Below are 25,929 nucleotides of genomic sequence, written 5' to 3'. Positions count from 1 at the left end.
ATCCCTCAAATAGATATCCAATTTTTCCATGAAGTGATTTCACACATTCAAAAACTTGCGTTCATTAACCTTTCTTAATTCATTTCTGTTATATATGAGTAATATACTTCTGATTTTCTCTTTCTCACTCGTCACTCTTGCTTGTTCCTCCAGTCTCCTCATATCCTCACTCATACTGAACTTATCAGTAGTTATGTTATTGCTACCTACTAGAATCATGATCTCTTTTGCTTTGCTTTTCTGCTTTTTATATTGCATATTCTATATTGTTACTTTTCTGCCTGGGGAAAACTTTCATATATAGCGTGGGCATAAATGACGTATTTTATGATAAAGATAATAATAATAATAATAATAATAATAATAATAATAATAATAATAATAATAATACTGATGAAATCAGTTAACTCCTTTTTTTCCTTTATAGAGAATAGGTGTGGCCTTCTTAGCCCTATCTATCTGTTGGAGATTGAGTGGGCAGTTCACTCTCCACCAGTAACCAATCAGAGATTGTAGGCTAAGACTATCACTAATTTTAAGGGGTATCCAGTGAAGAGATGAAAAAAACAAGTGCTGCTTTCTATGTTTGATTTTCTTGAGTTTACTGGACAAAAAAAATCATCTTGCTCCAAAGACAGAAAAAAAGCTACTTGGGAGACTAGAATCTAACTTATGTCTTTTGGGCGGTTTAGCATTCTTGCAAACGTCGCTTTCACCTAGCTATACAGGTCCCATGATGAGGATGATAACAATAACATATTCGCTAACGCCTTTTATTCTCATATAGAGAGGTGAGGCCGTTTCTGCCCTAATTCTTGGAGACTGAGGGGGGGAAATTCATTATCCCCAGTAGCCAGTCAGAGTTAGCTGTCCCAAGACGATCGCTAATTATACACGGCATCAGAAGAAGAGAGATGGCTGACAAATGCTGTCATCTCGTGGTTCCGAATCCTAACACTATATTTATTGTCTGAAATCTTGTGTAGTTTCTTGGGTAGGTTTTCTTGAATTTACAGGAAGAAAAACCGAGTTTCTGGCATAAAAACCTGCTTTTCCGTGCCAGAGATTGATTACTTCGGGAATCCGTCGAAAAAGCATTTGCTCGTCTTTCTTTAGGGCAGGCTTGCGCTTTGTGCGCACACGCCACTTCGACTGGATGCTGTTGATAATCATTGATAGACTTATGCTTACCTACAGCAGTGATTGAACTACTGAATCATTCTCCAAATTTTAGAAAGGGCTAAGACATCCTTGTCCATCTCTACAAAGGAATAAAAGGCGTTTGCCGATTTTTTTTCTTTATATTATGTTATTAAAATAATGAATGACACCTTTCATTTCAAAGAGCGAAAAAAAGTTGTATAACAAGATTGGAATGTCATTCCTTCAAATTTCGTTATACATCAGATTGTAAAAGCTTGTAGTATTCTCTTTACACTGATCCATGATCTAGATATCATATATCTTGAGTTGTTGTTGTCTTGTCCTTTGAAGAGTCTTAGATGTTTCCATGTGCTCCTTGAACTGCTTTGGCTATGTCGATTATTTCGTTTGTATAGAGCTTTTGTTCAGGATTAGGATCTATTTCTTGCAAGGCTGCTGTAAGCGCTGGACAAGTAAAGATGTGAGTGGGTGTCAGTTCGGTATTGGGAAGTTGTTGCAGTTTCTATATATTCTCGTATCATCTGTATTGATCTTCATTCCTCTATAATGTCCTGTTCGTAGTCTTGCTATCGTGGTGAAGGTCTTTCTGTCAGCATTGAGTTTGAATTTGATGTTATATCACTGATTTCAGTTTAATTAGTTTAGCTTTTGCTAGTGCATTAACATCAGCAAGAGTTATCATGTGAGTTTCTTGGTTGAGTTTTCTGGTCTCTTTTGCTAATTTATCAGCTGCTTTGTTGTAATCAATGCCTACATGAGCAGGAATCCATTGTAAATGTATCTTGAGTATTTCTATTGATAATGCACTTGTTATTGTTAAGAAAGGAGTTAGGCTTGCAAGCTGCATCTCTGTGATGCAAATCCACTACATGCAGTTTTGTACATCAAAGTAAACAAAGGATCTATAATGACTTTACTACCGGTCACTTTATAAAATTTACTTTATATTTTATAGCCTTATATAATAATAATGTTATCTGTTATTTGCATATTACCGCAATCGGAAGGTTGTTGTTCCTTAAATTTTGTAGAAGAATTTATACAAAATGTTATTGAAAATTCAAATACTTTTCTCATCTTAATGGATCTAAACAGGGATTACTTGATGTCACCAGTGGCATACCCAGAGGGGGGCCAAGGGGTATGGGCACCCCCAAAGAAAAGGAAAAACACTAGAAAATTTTCCAAAAATCTTTTCCTAATTAAAATTCATTTTTTTAATGTATGTTGTGTCGTGTCTTCTATTTCTATACTACTTATGAATTAGCGATCACTGCAGATGCTCAGTCATAGATCGTATGCGATGCGTAATGTGTATTCGCAAATTGTCTACTCAACTCCCCCCCCCCCCCCCAGGTTAATTCCTGAGCGACCGGCCCCCTCCAAGATTAAATCCTGAGTGCGCTACTGGATAACACAAATTGCATTCTCCAGTTCACTGACGATTGAACAGAATCCTCGTTTGATTCTTTAACCCCCCCCCTCCCCAAATAATACTGTTGCCTTTACAGTCACCGTTATTAGTTTAAAAACGTTTTACAGTTTACATACTATAATACCCCCCCCCCACCACCAAAATAAAAATGTTGCCTTTACAGTCACCGTTATTAGTTTAAAAATGTTTTTCAGTTTACATATATATGGATAAGTTTTTGCCACATTATTTCTTTCCTTCTCTTTATTATATCCATATTTTTTTAAAAAATCGGATTAAGTTATATACCATTAGGTTTATTAATGTTTTCGTGTTAAAGTTTCATACTATTATACGAACATCGAGTATTTAACAAAAATTATCAGTCATGATGTCATATTTTTCCCTACTGTCAATGGACTAGTCACGTGAATTTCTATGTCGAATCAGAGATTGGAAAGGTTTTATGCTGTTCTTAGTCAGTAGTGGTAACGTTACAACGGTTGTCCGTAATGAAGTTTGTGTTCGAGTCATTTGTGAATTTTATGTTCAATACTGGACCAACAGGAGCTTGTTAGGCTCCCTTCAAGTATTTTAGAAGTATGTGAAATGAAATAATTTAGAAGACAACTAAGATATTTTAAAACTGTTAAGTCATGTGATTGTTTTGGACCAATGGGATTTCCGGATTTGAACGCCCTCCTATAAAAGGATGTTCTTGTTGTAATGCGTAGCCATTACTGATCTAAGGGGGCTACCTCTTTCCAGAATTATCCTGTTTGGTTATGGACACCAAGAACCATCCGGCACTGCAGGGTTTTCACCAGCCAGCACAAAACATCAAAAAAGGGTACTATACTGTTATTTTCCGCTTAAATTTATGATAAAGTGTGTTTTTAGGTGCACAACATGATGCCTAGTCTCTGTTGATCGTTTCAAGGACAGCCATCATGGTTAACACTAACTACCTTGTCTTCGCGTTCACCAAGGCTCACCCCTGATATGATAGTTTCGAAACTTGAAAGCCAGGAAGACAACAGCAGGTATTTTTAGGTATATTTTATACTCTTATCGTGTTTCTGCGCATCGTCATTAATGTGTTTTTTGTTTTTTTTTTTACTAGGAAACGTGCAGTTGATCGTGATCCTGTCTTAACATTTTTAGGCTTAGCGATGGCTTTAAGTCATTGTGAAAGACCTGCCCGCCATATTCATTGTTTTTTTTTTTGTGTTTTAGCGGCAATCCAATAAATGTTTAGTTATGAGCCAGTCGCTATTGTTTTCATTTTAGCTACCTGCAATTTTTGGCGTTACTAAAGCATGGATACAGGCTGAAATGTGAAACAAGGTAGTCACATGTAGACACTGAAGATTGACATTCATTGTTGTATAAGATGTGCTTTCTGCGTTTCAGTTTTGTGCTGATACCCTTTGTGATTTGTAAAGGCTTCTTTATATTCCCATGAAATTTCGGTAATTAGTCTGTGACAAGTTGGGTTTTGTATGTATCTGTATATATATGTATTTATATATACACCCGTGTATATTCTATTTACATGTATATACATATTACAGCATTGTAGACATGTATTAACAAGAAATGCATATTTATTTCTTTCCCTGCAAGTGCCGTAGCATGATTCTTTAGAAGGATAAGTAGAGCAGTCTCCCATATAAGACTTTCTTTTGAAAGAAGCTGTATACACTGTAACATTGCTGTTTACTTCACCTGAAAGCTTAAATAAAGCAGAACTATTATTTAATACAAAGAGACAACAAGGAGTGAAAGTTCGTCTTTCTTTCTCAAAATACAAAAACACTCATGTTCAGAGATTTACATAATTACAAACCAGCAACACTGGAATATATACTTCGTAAATCAACAACACAAATGTTAGTAAATTAGTCATATCAAAGCATGCTGAAAATGTGGATATTAGTAATTTTATAAGGTGAATCAGTGAGTTTAGATCTATTAGAAGTTAAAATAGTTCCCCACTAGTTGCTTATATTCTCATTGCATTCTTATTAGTGAAGAGTAGGCAGTTAATGCCGTTATAATATAATGCTTCTATATTATATATACATATCGGAGTAAACACAATTAAACATTGATTTTTTTTATGGATATTAAGATGTAAGGAAATGAGGATAGTGAAAGTTTGACTAAATCAGATAATTTGAACCTGCACAAGATAGTTCAGTAATTTTAGAAATTTACAGCAAGCTCTTAATTGTTTGTTGGTATTGTAATGCATGTATATTGAATTATACCACAATTTGTATTGAATGATTGGTAATGAATTTTATTAATAATAAAATGGCACATGGAATGTCAGCAACTTATTTGCGTTGATCAGTAATGACTCAAGCAATGGAAGATTTTTTATAGCTTAAGAAATGCTTAGCTTTTTATGCATTCATGAAATAGGAACCAAAGTGCAATAATGATTCTAAAGAAGGGTATACAGTCTATCCAGGAAGAGTGCATTGTTGCTTTTTCTGATAGAATTCCTGAAAAAATTGGTAATGGTAAAATTGGAAAAGAGGTAGTGTTATTGACTTTCCATCTTGATACCATTATAGAAATGAATTTTAGCTATTATCAGTAGCTCTATAAGGAGATGATTACGAATGTGAAATGCTGAATCATTTCCCTCATTCTTAACCTGCTTCTTATAGACTGAGCTTGGGAAGAGAAGACATTGACCTAGTGTAACTTCTGAAACTATGAACAATGTCAAACCTAGATTTTTTGTATTCTCCAAAGATAACGCTTAGTTTCTGTTTACACGATTAAGGTCCGAAATTCATAAATAGTATATAATATAAATGAACCCATGCTTTTTTTTTTTTTAACTACTGCTTTGCTTGTTTTTGCAGTGTCAGCAAGCTTTCTTGTTTGCTGGTATGTATAGCCTATTGTGTGAAAAATGACAGCAAACTTTTTATCATAAAATCATGGATTACCAAGAAAATTTAATTATAGTTTTCCTCAGACTAATAAAAAAACATGAACTTTTTTTGAGCCCAGCACCTGACACTACTTGTGACATTTGGCTTAACTTCAGGGTTTAGCACTATGTTTGTGGCATTATTGCAATAATTGAAATGATGGTGTAAAGGGGAGAAAATTTAAAGGGATGTTATTATAACATAGTCAGAGCTATATAATGTTGCAAGCTCAAAGAGCTTCCCTCTTCTCTTCACAGAAGAAAAATCATATCTAATTATATATAACAGTTGGTCATATCCTTCAAATGCATCAAAGTGATAGAAGGGTGAGCTTTGATATTGTGTACTTATTCACTTATATACATTTACAGGATACTTTAGAGCAGAACAGTTGAAGAAATGAAATTTTCTTTTGCATATTATTTGCTTCTAGATTGTCATACATTCTGAATATTTCATACATAAAGAAAATATCATCTCTGTATAGCCCGGTCAGTTATCAGTGATGTACTTTGAAAAGGCTGCATTTGAATCCTCTCTTAGATGTGAAAGCCCTGATAAGTTTTTCAAAAGTGAAGGTGAATCAGCTGGTTATGCAAAGGATGGAAGGTTTTTCATCCTACAAAACATCAAATCAGACAAAAGGACACAATATACAGACAATACAGATATGATTACCTATCCTATTTTAAGCAGTAATAAGGTTTTGGAGATGGCAAGCTACTTAGCCTTGAAAGGAAGATGTGATGAAGGATGAGGAATGATCATTTCAGAGAAAAAGTAATTATTGGCTAACTTATTGCACCTAATAAAGCAAATTTTTATGCAGTTTCATATTGAATAACTTTTTCCAAACATTTTCTCAACCTTGTATTTACTGTCATATCATGAAATTCTTGACATGTACCCTCAAGGGATATACAGGATATTATGATAGTACTACATGAAAAACTTACATCATTGCTACCTTCCTATCAGCAATTTTCCTCCAAATCAATCTGTTATCTGTCAAGACTGCAGTATTATCATATCTTATATTTTTGTTTTCTAAGGCACTTTTTTACTCTTATCAATCCATCTACATCTTGGTCTCTGTCATGTTGTACATCATTTTACAATGTGGTTTAATCCAATTTGGTCAGATTTGCCAAAATTGCCTGCCCATTCTCATTCATTCAGTGTCCAGGCAGATACCTAACGGTGCACCACGAGAAGGTGAGGATTGGACATTAGGTCAGAAGCCCGTCAGTTCTCCACATTCCTTTTAAAGGCTATGTGGAGGTCTCCTCTCAGTTATACAGCTTTGACCCTTAAGCATCTCTGATTCTACTGATTAGCACTTATTTTCCTAAGCAAGGTAAATAATATTCATCAATGTATTAAATTTACTCTTTACTGAGAAATACAGTGATTTACTTCCCCTTTTTGGGAGGGGAGGGGGATTGTTGCATGTGTTGTCTTTGTCTAAGATGGATCATTGAGGCAATTCTCACCTACAGAAAGCCCACTTTTAGCTGTGTAGGGTCTCATTAAGCATTGTTTGCTCAAATGAGATCTGTTAGCACATTAATGCAATTTCTTATGAATGCATAAATGCATTTCTTCAAGTAACTACAACCTACTCATTATTAATAATGCTAGGCAATTTTGTGCTTAGACAGCTTTTTGAATGTTGAAATTGGAATAGCTGTTCCACGTATAAAAGTTTTTTCTGATAAAATTCAGCTTTTTAGGTTTTGTTCTGTCAAAGATAAACTGAATCGCAATTTTTTTGGTGTTCAGAGTTGTCTGTTTCTGTGGTCTTATTACTAATGAAAATTTGACCTGTTTGAAGGGTTGTGAAGAGCATATGGAGTTCAAGGACATGGAATGTCACAACAAGTGTCCATTGCTTAACTGCTCACTGCAGTTAAGCAATATATTAAATGACGGGAAATGGTACCTCATCATAGTTCTTTTTAAATATGCAGGATTCAGGCTTTTCTACAGTAACCTGAACAAGAATGGCTTCATGTTAATTTCTTGAATTTGGAAGATAGTTAACCAGAAAAACAAGCATTTCATGTCTATTTATTGTTTTTTTCTGGTGTTTAATTTTTTATGTTTAGAAAGGTTTTTATGCTTTTGGCATAAATATGTATACTTGATTTGATTCATTTTTATAGTTCTTTAACTGCTGACTTTATATTCTACTGACATTGTGCCATCTGCTGAATTAATTTTGCAAAAAATTTATAAATAAAATCAATTGAAATTCTTACTGAAGTAAGAAGTCCGGACAGCATCATACATTCTTGATATACACTTGTTCACTCATAAAAATGGCAATAATAGTGTTTTATAAAATTTGCATAATCAATGGGTATCCACTTGATTATGCAAATTACACATATTAATTTATGTAGAATCACCAGGATCTTCTTCATCTGAAGTACACAATTCACTTAACTCGGACATTTCTTCTCCTGACTCATTTGTTGTTAAAAATTCATCAATTTGATCAGCAGTAAGATAACGCGGATATTTACTGGTAGACGCCATATTGTGACATCCCAGAAATCCCCGCAGTCATGTGGTTTATGCATCGTGCTGCATATTATTATTCGTGACACCTGCAAGGAGTCTGAAGACTTATCGCGGGAGGATACCTACTGTACAACTCTGTCTCCATCCGAACCTCGACTACCAATCATCCACATTAACGCCATCTACTGCCCTCCACCACAACTAGTATTTTTTATCTTTAAATTGTGTCTGTTCTGAAAAGGGCCGATTTGTCTGTATGGGGGTTAAAAAACTCAAGCTTCTGGGAGAAAAAACTGTACCTTCGTATGAGATCGGCTAACTCGCCTTTGGTTGAAAAAGTCCATATATAAAGATTTCTCCCGTTACAACAAGAATCGAACTCGGGCCTTTTCCAATCAAAGGGTGTAATGTACCATTGTTCTTCCAATTGCACTACGGAGGCGCTTAATGATTAGTTGCACCAGTTCAAATTTTTCTCTTTAGATGTCATATAAGGACAGAAACTCAAGTAAAATAAACTTCAATTGGTTGGCAATAGATGGAGGAACCTACCTGCGAAGTTTTAATTATCTTATGACGATTCTTTCCATACTAAAAAAACTGTCTGAATATGGGAGGCACGCCAACCGTTCAAATCGAGTTAACTTGATCATAGCAAGGTCACCATTTTTTCCTCTCTTGAGTTAACTCAACCGTAGCAGTTAAAGGATTAATGGTCTGCAGTCATTGTGTGAGATGCTAGTATTATGCCAGAGACATGTTAGTTTATGTTATGGCACTGCAGGTAATGGAATGTCATATGTATTACATTAGGTTATATGGAAGTTAACTGATTCCTAATATTCAACTGGTAATTAGCTTACAGAATTAACAACGCATATGAAGGATATTAATTAAAGGCAACGTTAATGAATAACTTCTATATTTCGGCAACATCACGTTGCCATCTTCAGGAACATAAAAATATGGTATGTGCACACAGGCACTAACAAAAGCAAATGAGGAAGAAGGCAAGTAACTAATATTGTTCCTAAAGTCCTAATGGGGCCCTCTGGTGGGCTAATTTGGTTGTCTTGGCCGTTGGGCTCAAGTTCTCATAATGTAAGTCTCCCAAATTTGGGGTAGTTTCATGCACCCAAATTTGTTGAGGTTTGGAAAGTTTTTTAGAGCTGCTGATGATTCCTTGAATAATCTTTCGTACTTAAACTTGCTGCGGTGTATTATTTTAGTTTTTTTCCAACGAATTCTATGATGGGTATCTAAGGCATGGTCTGCCAGCCCAGAGTGACTGTGCTGGTGAAACTGGATGTAGTCTTTGTGTTCTGAAATCCTGATATTTGCTGTCCTGCCTGTTTGGCCAAAGTAGTTCAATTTGCAGGATTAATATCCTTCATATGCGTTGTTAATTCCGTAAGCTAATTACCAGTTATGTATGACCAACGTTATGTATGGCCTTGCTACTAGAATTCCTAATATTCAGTATCATTCAGAATGTCTTAAAATCCTGAATTGAGAAAAAAAAATTTTTTTAAAAAATGGTAGGAAGAATCACTATCATAGTATTTTGTAAATCCATTGAAGGTCCATGGTAGGAATTTGATAATGATTAAAAACTGCAGAGTATCCTGTTGTCTAGTTAAGTCATGTCATAATAATTAGTTAAAAATTCATTGCTGAACTCTTGCACATTTTTCCATTAGAAAATTTGTTAAACTAGCACTAGTGTTTTAATAGTATGTGTGGTGGTGGTGTTTACTTTTAGTCTTGCATTCCAGTACCAAAATATATTCATCTGGGGATGGAATCACTTAGTGTTTTCATAACTGAAAGATCGAGTATTAATTATTTATTTTTGTTTATGAAATTCATCTTAAAACAACTAAAAAAATTTTCTGAGAATCTGATTTTTTTTAAAACAAGTGCTAAAAAAAACTATCATGACATTTAAACTATATTCCAATTAAATTTTAACACACTCAGCACAATATTTAAATGACTGTTTTTTAAAGTGTTGGTTTAATGTTTGCTGCATTCACTCTGTAAGAATTGATTAAATATGAAATCCCATTCTGTATGGGTCAGCATAGTACTTATTAACTTCTACCCTTAGAGTTGCAAAACTTTAGGTATTTAGGTAGGACTCTTCCTTCCTAATTGTTTTAGATCTGATATCTTAAAAGAATGAGTTGATTTTAACCACTGGATTCACTTTCACTGGCAGTACTTGTTCTGTCATGTTATAAGGAATTTTTTTTCACCACCAAAAAGTAATATAAAATAAATTCTGTAGCTGAGATCTTCAAATTTCCAGTGAAAATTTTTGCAGAATAAGTGAGGTAGAGACAAAGACTAACTCATTTATAACTGCATAATTTTATATAGCAAAATTGTTACAATTTTTTTCAACCCCTATATCTAGCAGATGCATCAAGATTCCCATTGGCCACATACACACCCAAACATGATTGCAAAACTGATAATATAAATCTTGGAAAACCTCAGTTCACCTGCCACAGCTGCACATATTTTTGATATTTGTTAAAATATGGTATTAATGATAATTTCAACGTTTGCCTGTATCTGGTTAGTTTTTTCTATCATTCCACTGTTAAAGCAGTGGAGGAATTGGCTTATGAACATGACAGTGAAGCTACCAAATAGTAGTCATGATTTGGTTACCTTTAAAAAAATAAAATAAAATAAATAAATAAATAAATAAAAAAAAATATATATAAACTTGGCTTGCTATTTTCTCCCTTTTGCTTGAGTTGTATAATTTTAAATTTTGGCTTGCATTAAAATGATTTCCATGCTTGAAATTAACATTAATGACTGATCTTGTTATTTTGAATTTGCTCCTTTACTTAGCTATTTATATCAAGAAGCATGGAGGTGTATGTTAAGCCAAGTGATAAGTTAATTATGAACAAATAACGTTGCAACAGATTAACATATCAAAAACAGTGTTGATTAGTTTCTCCACTTGCATTGTACAGCTATACCCGAAATTCCACTTGTACTCTTCAGATGAAAAACAGTACTGGGTAGGCAATCATTGTTCAAGAGAATATAATGGAACCTTAGCACAAAGAAACAACTAACTGGTTCATCTGCAGTGTGGAATAAGTGCAGAAAGATAAGTCTGTTTTGTTTTTATCCATTATACAAATTTGCACCAGGAGATGTACCACAACCATATTTTTCATGGCTTTCCCATTTGAGATTGTAGGCTGTGTTGCATCCAAAATTTTTACATCCCCTAGGATAGTTCTACTGCTCACCATCAGTAACATATCAGATTTTTTTTTTTTTTTTGGTTGGACAGACAAGCTATATAGATTTATCATTGTTAGATCATTATGTATTGTCATGTAATTATAAATCATAATAAGAATTGGATAAATCAATCACATTAAAATAAAAGCTAACTTTGAAAAATATTAAGAGCCCTAGATTAGGTTTTTTAACTCTCGATTAAAGAATTTGCATGTTTGGCTGACAGCTGAAGATGTTCTTATTGCTACTTTTGTTATTTTCTTAAATCTTAAAATTCATGAGACGAAATACTTGTGTTTGTAAATGACTGAGAAGTCAGTATAACTATTTTCTAATCCCCCAACCAGCCGTAACATCTATAGACGTCCAGCTAAATCTGGATACGATTCTATAACACCCATTGAATAACATGGATAAGAAGTGCAGTTTGGTCTCGCTATTTCATCCACCTTGCTGGTAGGGAGGTTAATAAGGGAAAAATTGGTTTAGATAACATTTTCTGGAATTCAGAAATGAAGTGGCTGACCACCTTTTATTTAAACAACAAACACAAGGTAAGAACTTGAGCAATGCCTAGTAATTTTGTCATTAATGAAATAAATTATTTTCCTCCCCCACACACAAGAAATTAAAAAAAAAATTTTTTTTATTGCAGAAGTACACCTAGTCTAACCTTGAAATTACTACAGACGTCATGTTTTTATGTGAATTCCACCAATGAAAGGCTGATAACTACAATTGTGATAAAGATCACAATTGTAGTTAACTCATAGGAATTAAGTTGCCAATATCTACTTCAGATGTTTTATGGCTGAATGGTTCTGGATCTTGTTTTTTACGTTTTCAATCCTTTTTGCTATAACAATAAGTACAAACCACCTACAATAAAAAAAAAAAAAAAAAAAAAAAGTTAAAAAAGGCAGTTGTGGTATGCTAAAGCTAATCACTAATCTGTGAATGCCAGATGCCAGAGAGGATGGATGGATGAGATGTGTTATTCAACCCAGCACAGCCACAAATCTCATATTTTCATATCAGGGTTACACAAGAGGATTTCTGTGCATGCTGGCCCATTAATTCATTTGGAATAAGGCAGAAGTTATTTTAATGCTGAGTGTAGAAACTGGAGCTCTCATGCAATCATATAATGCATACTGATGCTGTGGACAAGATGAGAGATTTTCATGCTGATTAGTCATTCCCTCTTTGTGGGTATTGTTTGCCATGGTGACTTTCTCTTGCAGTTAAGAATGATCTTTGTATAATCTCAATAGCAAAACTAAATGGATGCTAGATACAGTTTAGTGGGAATGTCGAGTGTAATTTATTTTCAAGCACAAACTAATTCATGAAGTACTCTTCTTTCTCCACCATAAAAGTATTGATAATCATACTATTATGTTCACATCTGATATACTGTTCTTCCAAAAATGAAAAAAGACATTGGGGAAAAAAAAAATATATATATATATATATATACACACACACACACACACACAGTCATACCCCAACTTACGCTATCCCGACTTACACGAATCCGGAGGTACACGGTTTCTTATATGTATGTATTTCCGTCCCGCTTCATGCCTCGCCACTAGTAGTATCTTTCAGGCACAGGCCGCATTCGCCAGTTTTGCACATGCTGTGAACAAGCACTGGTGTGTTTTGCACAGTCTCCATTCATGCACGATTTTTATAGTCTACAAACCTTGTGATTGTTTAATGTTATGTTCTTGATAAAAATTTTATCACATAAAAAAATGTCTTCCAAAAGAAGCAAGTCAGATTCTTCTACAGCTAGCAAGAAAAGAAAAATATTGACTTTGGAAACAAAACTCAACATTATTAAGGATTTTGAAGGCGGAATGAAAATTTGTGAGCTAGCAAAGAAGTTTGATCTACAGGAATCCACAGTAAGAACAATCATTAAAGAAAGGTTTACAGATTTTGGAGGACATAGATTCTAACGAGGAATGAATTGTAGCCACAAGGCAAGGAATAAAAAAAATCATTAGCTTGTTATGAAGAAATTTTATGTGACAAGAAAAAGACATTATGCCATCAGATGAATCTGTTAGATTTTATGAAACCATCGACATCGAAATAACTTTCTTTTTTTATGTATGAAAAACTACAATTATGATTATATTAAAAAATATAGGTGTTTTTGTAAACCTTTGGTCCCAATTATATATTTGTATATATAAATTACATGCAAAATTATACCCCGAGTTACGCGAATTTGACTTTTGCGCTTTTTGTTGGTCCCACCTACCGCGTAACTTTGGGGTTTTACTGTATATATAGTATTCACAATGTTGTACTCTTTAGGAGGTGCTGTGCAAGTAGAACACCAAAATTTTGAATGTCTAAAGAATATGATTACAGGACATTGAAAATATTTCCAGCATTGTGCTACCTGATTAATGTCGTTAATGATGCTGATCCATCACAAATAGAGTGGGATCTCATAACTCAGCTGAGTTAAGTTGAAAATGCTGTTCTATAAGTTCAGCAAAACACTGCACATTTTTTTTTCCCTTTTCAAGTGCTACTGTTATATTTTTGTATTGCGCTGAAATGGATTAAAAAAATTTTTGCCATTTTTTTTTGTAAGAGACACTGAGTTCAACTATTAAAATAAAACTTTGCAGCAGTTAGGATTGAGCAGATTTTTTCTTTTTAATGAATTTATTATTACATAAAAATGCTTTAAGTATTAGAAACTTTTCAAGGTTATAGCTTTCATTTATTGTCTTTTAAAAAATACCACATTTACGTAGTCGTTTTTATCATTAAGTGCTGCTGTTATCAAAATAAGGCACAGATTATTAGTCTGGTAATTTCCTGCAGCCAGGATGCCATTTGAATGAACATATGTGAACATTTTTTGATCTCTTCAGTATCACTGAGTCCAAGTTTTTTCAGAGGCAGCATTACTATTTCATTTTACTGGGACAGCAATCATAGTAAAATGAAAGTCATGCAATGAAGGCCTTCAGTGTTTGTGCAAGAAACAGTATTTTTGTTGTATTTATTTTGGTGTAATTTTAAACATGTAGCTTCTTGAATGTTTTGAAGAATTTCTAGCAAAGCCTTAATATGCTTCTTAGCTAAAGTTTGCAATATATGATTGCAAAGTCAAAGATCTGGTTCCATATGTTTAACAAGAAGTGTTAAACCATGTGACTTGTTTCTTGTGAAAATTGCTTGTACAAGAGCTACATGTACTCTTACATGGATAAACATTTCATTACTATTAGTGGTTTTTAGAACTTTTGTTGCATTAATTCAGATGTGACATTTTCTTTAATAAAAAAAAAAGTTGATGTGCCTGCACACACATGCACATCATCAACTGAATTCTAACAAATGCACAGGTTTTATCAAATATTCAAAAAAAAAAAAAGTATCTGAAGTTTTTTTGAAGATGTTCTGAGTTAGTTTACTTGAAAGAAATTCTTATTGCACATACTTCGATCGGTATGCAGTTAGGATTTTGCGAGAGGATAGTGAAGATTCAAGTTCGTGGCCCTGAACCAGTTTCAGCAACTTTGCCTATTTAGTTGGCTCACTGGATAGGATCTGCTCTGTAACCAGCAGGTTCGAATGCCATCATGTTCACGATGTTTTTGAACATCTCTAGGTGGTTACTGTTTCTGTTGCATGGAGTAAGACTTGCAACAGAAGTGCTTGAAAAATGTTTCATATTTGGTTTCTATGCTAGGGAGTTAGATTATCTAATCTTGGCCCATTAACACTAATAGGAAATGTAAGTTTCAGATGTTTTGTGAGTAGGATTCATATATATATATATATATATATATATATATATATATATATATATATACACACACATATATACGTGTGTGTGTGTGAGAGAATTAAAAGAAATGTATATTGTCAGTTACTGATATTGCTTGTTTTGAAATAGAACACTGAAAACACTAATAACTATGTATCAAATGAGACAAATTGTGCACTCAGCATAAGAAATTGGTTACATTTTTAATGAGAAAAATGTGTGTTGCTGGTAACATTTTATTTTATTAAGAAATATCTGAATTGCAGAGTAACTTTGAAATTGCACTGTTTTTTATTAGAATTAAAGCACATGTATGTGATATTTGGCATATATTGACTGAAGAGTGAATTTCAGCAAAACAAACAGCGTCATAAACTTTAATACAGTACCTAATGGATGACTCCTTGGCTTTATAGATTGATTACTTTTAAAAAGAAAACACACTGGGTAGGTGTGATGTGCAAAGCCATATGATCTTCCTTCTGAAGAAGACATTAAGGTTATTTTTTTATGAATGCTTGAATTATATAATTCAGAACAAGTATATATCCAAATTACATTCTTAGATTGAACAACACAGCACCCACATGTTTATCAACATGTAGTGTTTCTCTTTAGAAGCAGTTTCAAAAGTTTGGAGATTCAAACTTCTGAAACCACAACTTCTCTTTATGAAGTTTGAGATAGGTGTCTTATTATACATAGATAGGTTAGTTAGGTTAGGAAAGGGTAAGTATCCATAGGAAATGTGTATTTCGAAACAATAAGAACTTACCATAAATCTGTAATCTCCCAGTTGGGTTGATGAAGCAAAGTCCTAGACTACATCAGAATTTTAAATCTGATCTTAACCTTTTTTCTACTGTTTTTTTAAAAGAAGATTTTCTTAAACAATTATTTCAGATTCAGAATTGGTAATGTTCTCCAATTGTTTCTTGAGCCATGTTTGCATGCCTAAAAAAAATTGTGTGACCACAGATGCTTATGTAATTCCCTAAATTGAGAACCTAGATTGTCTAACAAGTTGCCTGTCCTAAAAGGATTAATGAATAAATCGTGACATGAAGTTGGTGCATATGTTTTTCTGCCAACAGGATGTTTTGTTTATAGGATGGGCTTAGAGGCCTCCCGAGCAGAGTTCATAAGTTATCTGAACCTTGACCTGCACTGTACTGCTAACTTGCTGTAGATTTTTGTCTTGTACATGGGATTGCCATAAGAAATGGTAAAGTACTCTGTTTATGAATATGGAATTTATAAGCATTATTTTTTTTTTGTAATGAAATTCTGCATTTATTAGTGATACAAATTGATTAGGCTGCTACAAAGGACATTAGCCTAACTAGTTATCAAAATCTAATGTCTTGAGCAGTATTACTTTGTCAATACAAATTATCTTGTCACTCATTTCATAGTTTGAGAAATGGACCAGTTTCACATGAGATCTGAAAACAGTAATGTGGAATGAAAAGTGTGGGATGCATGTACTGCAGTGGAGGCAAATTGACTGGGCATTAGCTTAATGATGAATGGCATTGCTGTTCTCTAACCAGAAGGCTGTTTGTATCTCACTGTTTGGCATGTATGGTTGTGAATGCCTAAGTGGTAGATGAATTTCATCATCTGGTACAAAACCACCACTCCCTACTTATTAGGCTGATGTGGCTTCTTGAAATTCCATGTTTGGTCTCTAGTGCAGTTTCTGGATTATCAAATCCTTAGCTTAACCTTGGTACTAATACACTATAGGTTTAACCTCTGTTGGGTGAGATTAACTGATGTAAGCAGCGTTTTGTCTTTCAAAATATAAAATTTATTCTTTGCACTAACTGTGAGATTAATGGTTGCTGACCAAAGTACACGTTCCTGTTAGGCATTGTGTGAAGAGATACTGCTGTGCCCTGAAGATGCATTCCTGTCTTCTACCCTGAAATGTAATACATGAATAAATTTTAATATGCAGGTTTTGATACATCTTATAAAAATACACTGCTATAAACTTAAAAATATCAGAAAAGCTTTTATCTTAAACTTATTCATTGTTACTGACTGTAATAAAAGTAGGCTACTTACTTTCTTGTACTGTGCACTTTCTGGCTTAGTAGAAAGTCATAATATTTTTTCTACCTATAATCTGTTTTAGTTTAGATTTTATATTTGTTTCAGATGTAAAAGATGCTTAATTCTGAGTTTGGAAAAAATAATACAGAACAAAAATTTGTGGAGCAGTATTTGCAGAGAAATTTCATACTTTCTGTAATAGCACAAGTTTCTACATCCATAAGTGAAATGATTGTAATTGAGCTGTTATCCGAACTATATTGTTTGGCAAGTCTTAGCTCGATTAAATGGTTTATTTGATTTGTATTCACTTAAGGATGGTTTCTTTAGTTCACACTCCATTAGGAATCCTATCCTATCTATCCCAATGGCTTTAACAGGCCTTTAAGGCCCACAACCTTCCAAGCATGCTTGGATTTCGTAACCGAAATACGAGGATAGAATGGTCACTCCTATGCCTCAAGGTATTCTTGGCTGTATCGCTGTGTGTTCAAGGGGCCGGTTTGCCTGCTTGCGGGATGAAAAACACCAGATAAATTGGCGGAAAAAACCCTACTGCCCGCGCCCAAGACCGGCTAACTTGGCTATGGCTGAGGAAGATCCTTCAGCTCCTCACGTCTCCGACGGGAATCGAACCTAGGACACTCCTTCCCCAGGCATATGGTTGCGAAGCGCAAAGCCACTAGGCTAACCGCGCGGACCTCCATTAGGAATACCATTCAAAATATAATAGACCGAGTGATTTGAGTGTTTTCTCTAAATGCTGCAGTGAATTCACCTTTCTCTTAGTGGCTCCTTGGATGTGATTTAAATCTGTTGCGCATTAACAGTATTAGTTTTAGAAAAATGTAATGTTCAAAACATTACAACAAAGTATTATTACTATTACATGATGCCTCTAAGGACTCATTACAGGACAGCATTCCATTGCATAACACAGTTCACTATCTACATTACATAATCCTCCATCTAAATACTGCATCTGTATCCAAAATCTACACACATGCTATCTACTGCCAATTAATAGTTATGTGACACCTCCGAGGAGTCTTTGGACTCCTCGAGGGAGGGCACCTACTCTACAACTCAGTCCACCAAGTACAATGAACCACAACTACTATCATCATCTACACCAACAGCACCTACCATCCATCACCACCACTAGTATTTTCACAGACAATCACAAACATCCATCCCCACGGCAAGATTTGAGCCTACAGCCTCCTGGCTGAAGAGCAAACATGATTAACCAGTCATTTTTATCTGTTAAATTGTATTCTCTGGTGGATTTGCCTGTATGCAAGATGAAAACCTCGAGTTTCTAGGAGAAAAAATCCTGCTACCTTCATATGAGATCAGCTAACACCTTCATTTGAAAAAGCCCACATAAAGATTCCTCTCATCATGAGAAACAAACATCTGAATAAAATTTGCATGTAAAAGAAAAGATCTGAATTCTGACAATGCCATGCTTTTGGTCATAATACTAATTTTGATAGAAAAAATATACTAGTAATGCTCCTATACACCATTTAAGTTTACATAATTTTAGTTTATCATTCATAATTACATTTCAGTATTTGCTAATCTTGTAGCTTGTGTGCATCTTACATATAGAGAGCAGCGTGTGTATGTATGTATTCTGTGGTACCATTTTGGCAATCGCCATTAATATCTCCAGGCTTATGATTTTGGTGTTTTACGGATTTATATTTCTGTAATTTTCCTTTGAAATCTATTTTAAAGAAAAGCTAAAAGTCTAGTTAGGAATGAAATGCCTAAGTTATCATGATAAAAGAAATGACACTTTAGCAAAGCTTTGACTGACGTATATAGAACCACAATTTTCAGTGATGGCAAAAATGATCCAAAGATGAACTGACATTAGTGCTACAAACTTGGACACTTAAGAGAAAGTGAAATGTGTGTTGGGCACATGACTCAAGCACCAAACCAACACAAATTGTCCTTTATTGATGACAGTCCTTGGTGACAGCAAGGAGTTGGGCTGAAGAACCAACTGAAAAAGTAAGCTAGTGTGGTTCCTTTTTGTTATCAGCAGTTTTTGGCTTAGCCCTTTAAGAAATCCAATGCATTTCATCATCAGATTCCTGACATACTCTCGAGGGGGGGGACTGTACAGGATCTTATGATAATACTACATGAAAAGTTACATCATTACTAACTTCCTATCAACAATTTCCTTTGAGATTAGCCTGATATATGTCAAAATTCAAATATTATTAGATCTTATTTTTGTCTTCTAAGGCACTTTTTACTCTATCAATCCACACAATTCTTAGTCTTCCTCTAGAGCTTTTTCCTGTCATCTTGGTTTAGCTAATCTTTCCTTTCCCATTTTGTGTAAGTGGCCATATTACCTGAGATTAGTTCTGCTAACATATTCTTTTTTTGCTAACAATGTCAGGTTCTTTCTTAATATCCTCATTTTGAATATGATACTGCTATTGATGCCATCTGTTCACTCCACTAATCTTTCTTAGGATTCATATCTGTGGTCTCCAGTCTTTTTTGATCAAGAGTTTTGTCTAACCGAGCTCTCGGATCCATAAGTTAAAATTGGTTTGAACACTGTCTTGTATGCAGCTAATTTAGTGTTTTGACTCCTTTCTCTTTTATTCCATATACATTTATTTAGTTGTCCAGACATATTTATTTATTTGGATGTCCAGACAATTATTGGCAGATATTGTATACAGATTGACCTGTAATTTGTTGCCATAGCCTTTCACCACCTTTATGAACTAGAACATATTTTTCTTTCTTCCACTCCTTTGGGATTTGTGCTGTTGCCAGACTTGTTAAACAGGTAAGTCAAGGCTGATGCTAACTCCCTGGAACATTCCTTTAAGACACTTAGTGGAGGTATGTAATGAAGTCCTATTGTCTCTTTGACATCTAACTTAACTCCATATAGCATTAAATCTTGCTCATTTCATTCTCTATATACGAGCTTCTGATTTCACACTGAGGATGAAACACCCTGATGAACTGCTCACTGAATGCCTTGACACTGTCCACTGCAGCAGTTATTAATCTCTCACTTTCATACATGAACATTATCTTACCATAATCATTCTTCTATTTTCCACATATTGAAAAAAACTCAAGGGTTTACCTTGGCCTAATTTGCAAATTTCTGTTGTACTGCACTTTTGATCAGCTGAATTACTTTCCTGGCCTGCCCTTTATACTCTTCGTGTAATTGATTATTACTATTGCTCATCTTGTGCTGCCTCCAAAGTGCCTTCTTCCAGATTTCATGCTTAATCCCATCATTCATCCATGTTATTTAACCTTTTGGCTTCTATAGTACATTCACATATTGATGCTGTTATGTATTTCTTTGTCATCATTTCCTAAGCAGCATTTATGTCCTTACCACTCAACTCCTTATTCCATGCTGTAGCTCCAGGGTGTCTCCTGAGCTTTAGCTTTTCATAATCACTAGCCTTGTAAATTCCACATCCTTTCCTCACAGAAGTCTTCATGTTTCTAGCTGCAACCCAGGTGATCACTTCAAGATCACTCACCAACTGGAGGGAAGCACAAAATCCCACTCACAATTACATCTTGTGATGAAATAATCTGATCTAAAACTCGATCCTCAGATTCCTTCCTTTACATACTGCCTGAGATAGTTGTCAAGACCTTGAGAAATTAATTTTCCTTATTCCCAAATGCTATCTCTTCATTTCAATCTATACTGCCATATTTAAAATCACTTGTAATAATCACCCTTCCTTTGTTCACTAACCCAAGTTGCATATATATTTGTTCATCACCACACTTCACATTCTTGGCTTATAGCCACATCCAACTAAATATCTCTTCCTGTCAATCTTCACCTCACACCACTACCTAAAACCATTACTGTTGTTTCCATCTTTCATGTTTATCTTTGTGTCCCCTGCTATCATCAGCACCACTCCCCTACCTTCTTGTCCTTTTTATCCTCATGAAAAACACTACCCTTTTTTCTATTCCTGTTAGGATATCTTCATTTAACCAAGTTTCACTTATTCCAACGATTTTGTGGCAAATAAATGCAGTTAGTGAAACAATTTCATCTCCCTTATTTCTGGTACTTTTGGCATTTGTAAATAACACAGTAGGTCACTTTCAGGTGTATAACTGTCCTTTCCCAAGTAACTTTAATGAATTGAAAAGTACCTTTTGAATTTCTGGTCAGGACATGGACTAGTTATTATGACACCATATTCCAACAAAAAGATGTGCAGAAATTCACATAGAAAGATGACACACAAAATAAGAGAACTCTCATTGGCTATATTGTCAAGGGCAATATCTTCACACTGGTTCAGGACATGAGTACAGAGGATTTGAAATCAGAAGTGATCAGGATAAAATTGAATATAATATTGAAAAGAAAAGTTAAAACAAAGTTTGAACAGCTTTCTAAGGAGGTGAAATCTACACTCAAACACAAAAATATTCAAGAAAATGAAAATTTGAAACAATCTTGGAAATTCACTAGCAGACCCTGAAGAAAACATTGACTGAGCCAGAGAGGCATATGGTTAGGTTGTCTGCAAGGATAGCAAAATAGTGCATTCAGTAGTTAGTAAAGAAAAAAGTGTATTGAAAGTTCCTTGCAAGTAAGTTAACCCATTTTGTTTCTTGATGTTTTTTGGATCATGCCCCACCTCAATGTCTCAAAGATTTTGATGCCCACCCTCTAGCATAATAGTCAGCCAAGTTCTGAAAAAGTATAATATAATATATACATTTTCAAATTGCCGTCCCCTGTGGGGCATACACCCCACTTTGAGACACACTGCTCTAAATGATATAAATAAAAATCAAAGTGAAGTACCCTATATATATATATATATATATATATATATAAATAAAAAACCATGAGAAGACTAGGAAGAACATAGAAAATAAATTTCAGGAAGGATAAAATATTCTGGAGGCTATTGAAAAAAGCATAGAAATGGAGGAAAGAGTATTGTAAAAGGAATCAGACAATAAAGTTGATATAAAAACTGATACAAATATTCTACATTGGAATAATTTCTTTGAAAGATTGTTAAATGAAACAAGCAGTGACAGCACAGCAGAAATTACTTCTTTTTTACTTCATTATTTAATGCTTGGTGGTAACAAAAGACATCGAAAGTCTGAAATTGTAAATGCATCTGGAATAGGTGATATTCATTCAGACATGTTCAAATATAGTGGTGTAAACATTTTACAGTAGCCACTGCATAATTCAGGAGGCCTGGACAGAGTTGAATTCTAGATGACTGAAGATAGAGCTCTTAGTAACTATCTTAAAAAAAAAAAAAAAAAATAGAACAATGTGATAGACAAATTTCTGTAATGAGTGTTCCTTGTGAAATTTAAGCTAGTGTACTTGAGAAAAGGCTAAGAAATTGGGGAATTGAAACTTGGAGAACAAAGTGGGTTCAGGCTAAACAGTTTGTCAGAATCAAATTTTCATTTTAAGATAAAGAAATGTAAATTTAACAAGGGCCTGTATTTAAGTTTTGTAGATCTGGAAAAAGCACATGATAATGTGCAAAGAGAAAAACTGTTCAAAATGCCACAGTTTTATGGTGTAAATGGAACGTTATATTGAGCATTACATCATCTCTATTTCGGTTGTAAGTTAGTAGTTAGGATTGAAGGAGGTACAGGAAGATGGTTTGTTAAATCAGGACAAGGGTGCATCCTATCTATATTGATCATATTATGAAGGAACGTGGCATTAAACCAGATCTGAAAACTGGGGATATTAATCTTGGCTGTTATTCTGATGTTATACTTCTAAACAAATTTAACACAACTCTGCAGGATTCCCCAACTAAATTGAATAACTGCTGCAAAAAATATGGTTTGAATATCAACAAAAAAAAAAAAAAGAAATAGCAGAAACATCAACTGCATTCTGAATGAAAACCATATAGAACATGTAAAACATTCCAGTTATTGAGACACAATTTTTAGTGATAACAGCAAATTAAATATTGAAATAACAGAATTAGCGAAACTGGTATGGTAGGAAATCAGCTGAATAAATTTATATGAAATCAGAGAAATTAATCAAATCAGTAAACTAGCTGTGCACAAGACTGTTCAATCCAAGTTTAGCTTAGGAATCTGAGAGCTGTTTTAGAATTAAAACAAAGACTGAAAACTACTTAGAGTTTGATGTGTGAACAGATGTCATCAATGGCAGTATTAGATTGTAAATGAGGATATTGGAAGAACCTGACATTGCTAACACATTCTGAATGCTGAGCTAATTTCTTGTTGGTGGTCACATAAACATAATGGGAGAGAAAAGGTTAACAAAAGAGATTCTTTTATGGCCAGAAAAAGACCCAGAGGAAGACCAAGATCCAGGTAGATTTATACAGTGAGAAAAGCCTTAGAAGACCAAAATATAATATTGGAGTCTTGATAGATACCAATTGATTTGGAGGGAAATTGTTGATAGGAAGTTACTGCTACCTGAAAAGGTTACATTGTCTGGGTGGTGCACTATCTTTGTCTTTTGCATTCATATATTGTTTGAAGATCCCAATTTCAGTTGGGAACCACTAATACCCTCTTTTTCTAGATATACTATTTTTCCATACGGTGTGAACACCATAGAGAGTTAATGTCAGTTAAGTCTCTCTATGTTGTTGCTTAATGGGGAAAGTTACTGGATAGTTAAACTTAATTATCCAAGAACTTTCTCCGTTGTGTAGTAAATACTACACAGTTTTGTCCTGATCGCAGATCTTTGCAGGGAGAGAGGCATGCAGTCACAAAGAAAGGCAAACAAGATTGAGTATTCTTTGTAGCATTGTTTAAGTGGATTTCAATGAGTTGGATTTAAATCAGCAACTCTATTCATGGGTGATTTAAATCCAACTCATTGAAATCCACTTAAACAATGCTACAAAGAATACTCAATCTTGTTTGCCTTTCTTTGTGACTGCATGCCTCTCTCCCTGCAAAGATCTGCGATCAGGACAAAACTGTGTAGTATTTACTACACAATGGAGAAAGTAAGCAACAGTGACCGGGTGAAGGCAGTTTGAACTACCTCAACTGTCTCCTCAGAAACCAATGATCTGCCACTGCTTGTACCCTTATGAACTGAACCCGTTTCTAAAAACTTTTGTCTTCCATGACTTAATGAGCTTGACATCAGGTGGGTTCTTTCCATACTGTGCCCTAAACATTCACTGCACTGTAACTGGAGAGTTTGTTTCTGCTAGCCACAGAACACTTTGGGCTTTTTCCTGTACTGAACCCATTTTTAAAGAAAATCAGCAGCAGTGCTCCTGGTGGCAAAAGCAGTATACTGAAGATACCGGTATGGAAACTTTAAGAGTGCCCAAGTTTATCTGCAACAAAATTTATTCGGTTAGTTTCATTGTTAAAATATTATAGCCAGTTGAAATAGTTCAAACTGCCTTCACCCAGTCACTGCAGAAGTCAATCAGAAGAGCTTCACTAGAACTTCAAATGTCAAGGAGTACAGTCCACAAAGTGGTATGCAAATGTTTGAAATTGTTTGCGTACAAAGTCCAAATTGTCCAGGAGATGAAGCCAGATGATCATCTCCAAGGCGTGAAGAATTTGCTAACCTCATGCCAATTTGAAAACCCACATGCCATAAGAGAACACATTCGAGCTAGTCCAAAACTCAATGTGTGGTGTGGACTAATGCATGATCGAGTGATTGGCACTTTCTTCTTTCTTGAAAAAGAAATTAATGGAAATGTGTACTTAGACATGCTCAATTATGCCATTCCCCAGCTACAGGAGATTCAACCAAATGTTATCTTTCAACAGGACAGAGTTTCCTCCCCCCTCATTGGTCTCGTGGCTTTTTTTTTTTTTTTCTGTATGTTATGCATTGAAGTCTAACTTTGTGTTCCATTTCAAGTATCTACTGAAGAGTTATAATATATTATAATCAGGGTAAACATTTGTGGACACCCTGTATTTTTCATCCATTTGGATTTGGGAAGTTGTTCTGGTCTAGCCTTTTCATAGGTTCCTAGATATTTAGGATCCTTTAGATGACAAATAAATCTAGATGGAGTGGATCTTTTTGCTGTGTGGATAAGAGTAGCTAACTATTAAAAGATTAAAAGTAGTTTCACTGTATCTGTAGATAACCCTTTATTTTTCAGAGCTGGTGTCCCAAATTTATGAGATGGTCATGAATTTTTTTGTAATTACAAAATTTGGGGAAATTGCGATTTTGGGTGGGGGTCTAGTTTTGTAGATTCTGTGTGTGGGTTAAAAGCAACCTGGCTAAGAAAATGCCATCAATTCAGTTGATTTCGGTGATAAGGGTAGTGTGATCAGAATGTAGCTACAAAACGTTCCCCAGACCTCGAGTATGGCTGTATTGATATACCAAAAATCAGGGAGATAGTCATTTTAAGATCCAATTAATACTTGTAAACTTCTCTCTATCCAATAATAGATGGTGCCAAATTAGGACTAGTTCTCTGTGTTGTTCATTAGTTTTAAACCATTACCAGTAATTGTTGTTCACACTGTTCATGCTCTGAATATGTGAGGGGTATAAACCAGTGAAATATTTGCAGTAAATAAATATCATATTTCCTGTGTTGTGAATTAAACTGCAAAAAATCAAAGTGAAGGAATGGTTTTAAAATATTTAAAACCAAGAAGGAAGTTGGGATTTTAAATTTTAAATAGGCTAA

General features: G+C 34.5%; 1 protein-coding gene across 9 annotated transcripts in view; it reads left to right on the top strand.

Annotated features, from left to right (window-relative positions):
- Positions 1-3,045: 3,045 nt before the first annotated feature.
- Positions 3,046-25,929, top strand: part of LOC150103963 (bromodomain-containing protein 2-like) — a 539,719-nt gene continuing 516,835 nt past the window's right edge. For 3 of the 9 annotated variants that reach the window (XR_016548723.1, XM_090397216.1, XM_090397208.1), the window contains exon 1: positions 3,046-3,428. Coding sequence is in view for 3 of the 9 variants with exons in the window: in XM_090397216.1 (XP_090253342.1) it covers positions 3,364-3,428 (65 nt within the window). In the remaining 6 variants the exon portion in view is untranslated. Of the gene's footprint in view, positions 3,632-25,929 lie in introns of all 9 variants that reach the window. The other 6 variants (XM_090397209.1, XM_090397210.1, XM_090397213.1 and 3 more) reach the window with 4 other exon arrangements.

Source organism: Typopeltis vanoorti, chromosome 8 (genome assembly GCF_054136105.1).
Source record: "Typopeltis vanoorti isolate ZY-2024b chromosome 8, IOZ_Tvanoo_1.0, whole genome shotgun sequence".
NCBI classification, from domain to species: Eukaryota; Metazoa; Arthropoda; class Arachnida; order Uropygi; family Thelyphonidae; genus Typopeltis; species Typopeltis vanoorti.
Note: the sequence above shows the minus strand (reverse complement) of the source record. Positions and strands in the feature narration are given on the sequence as shown.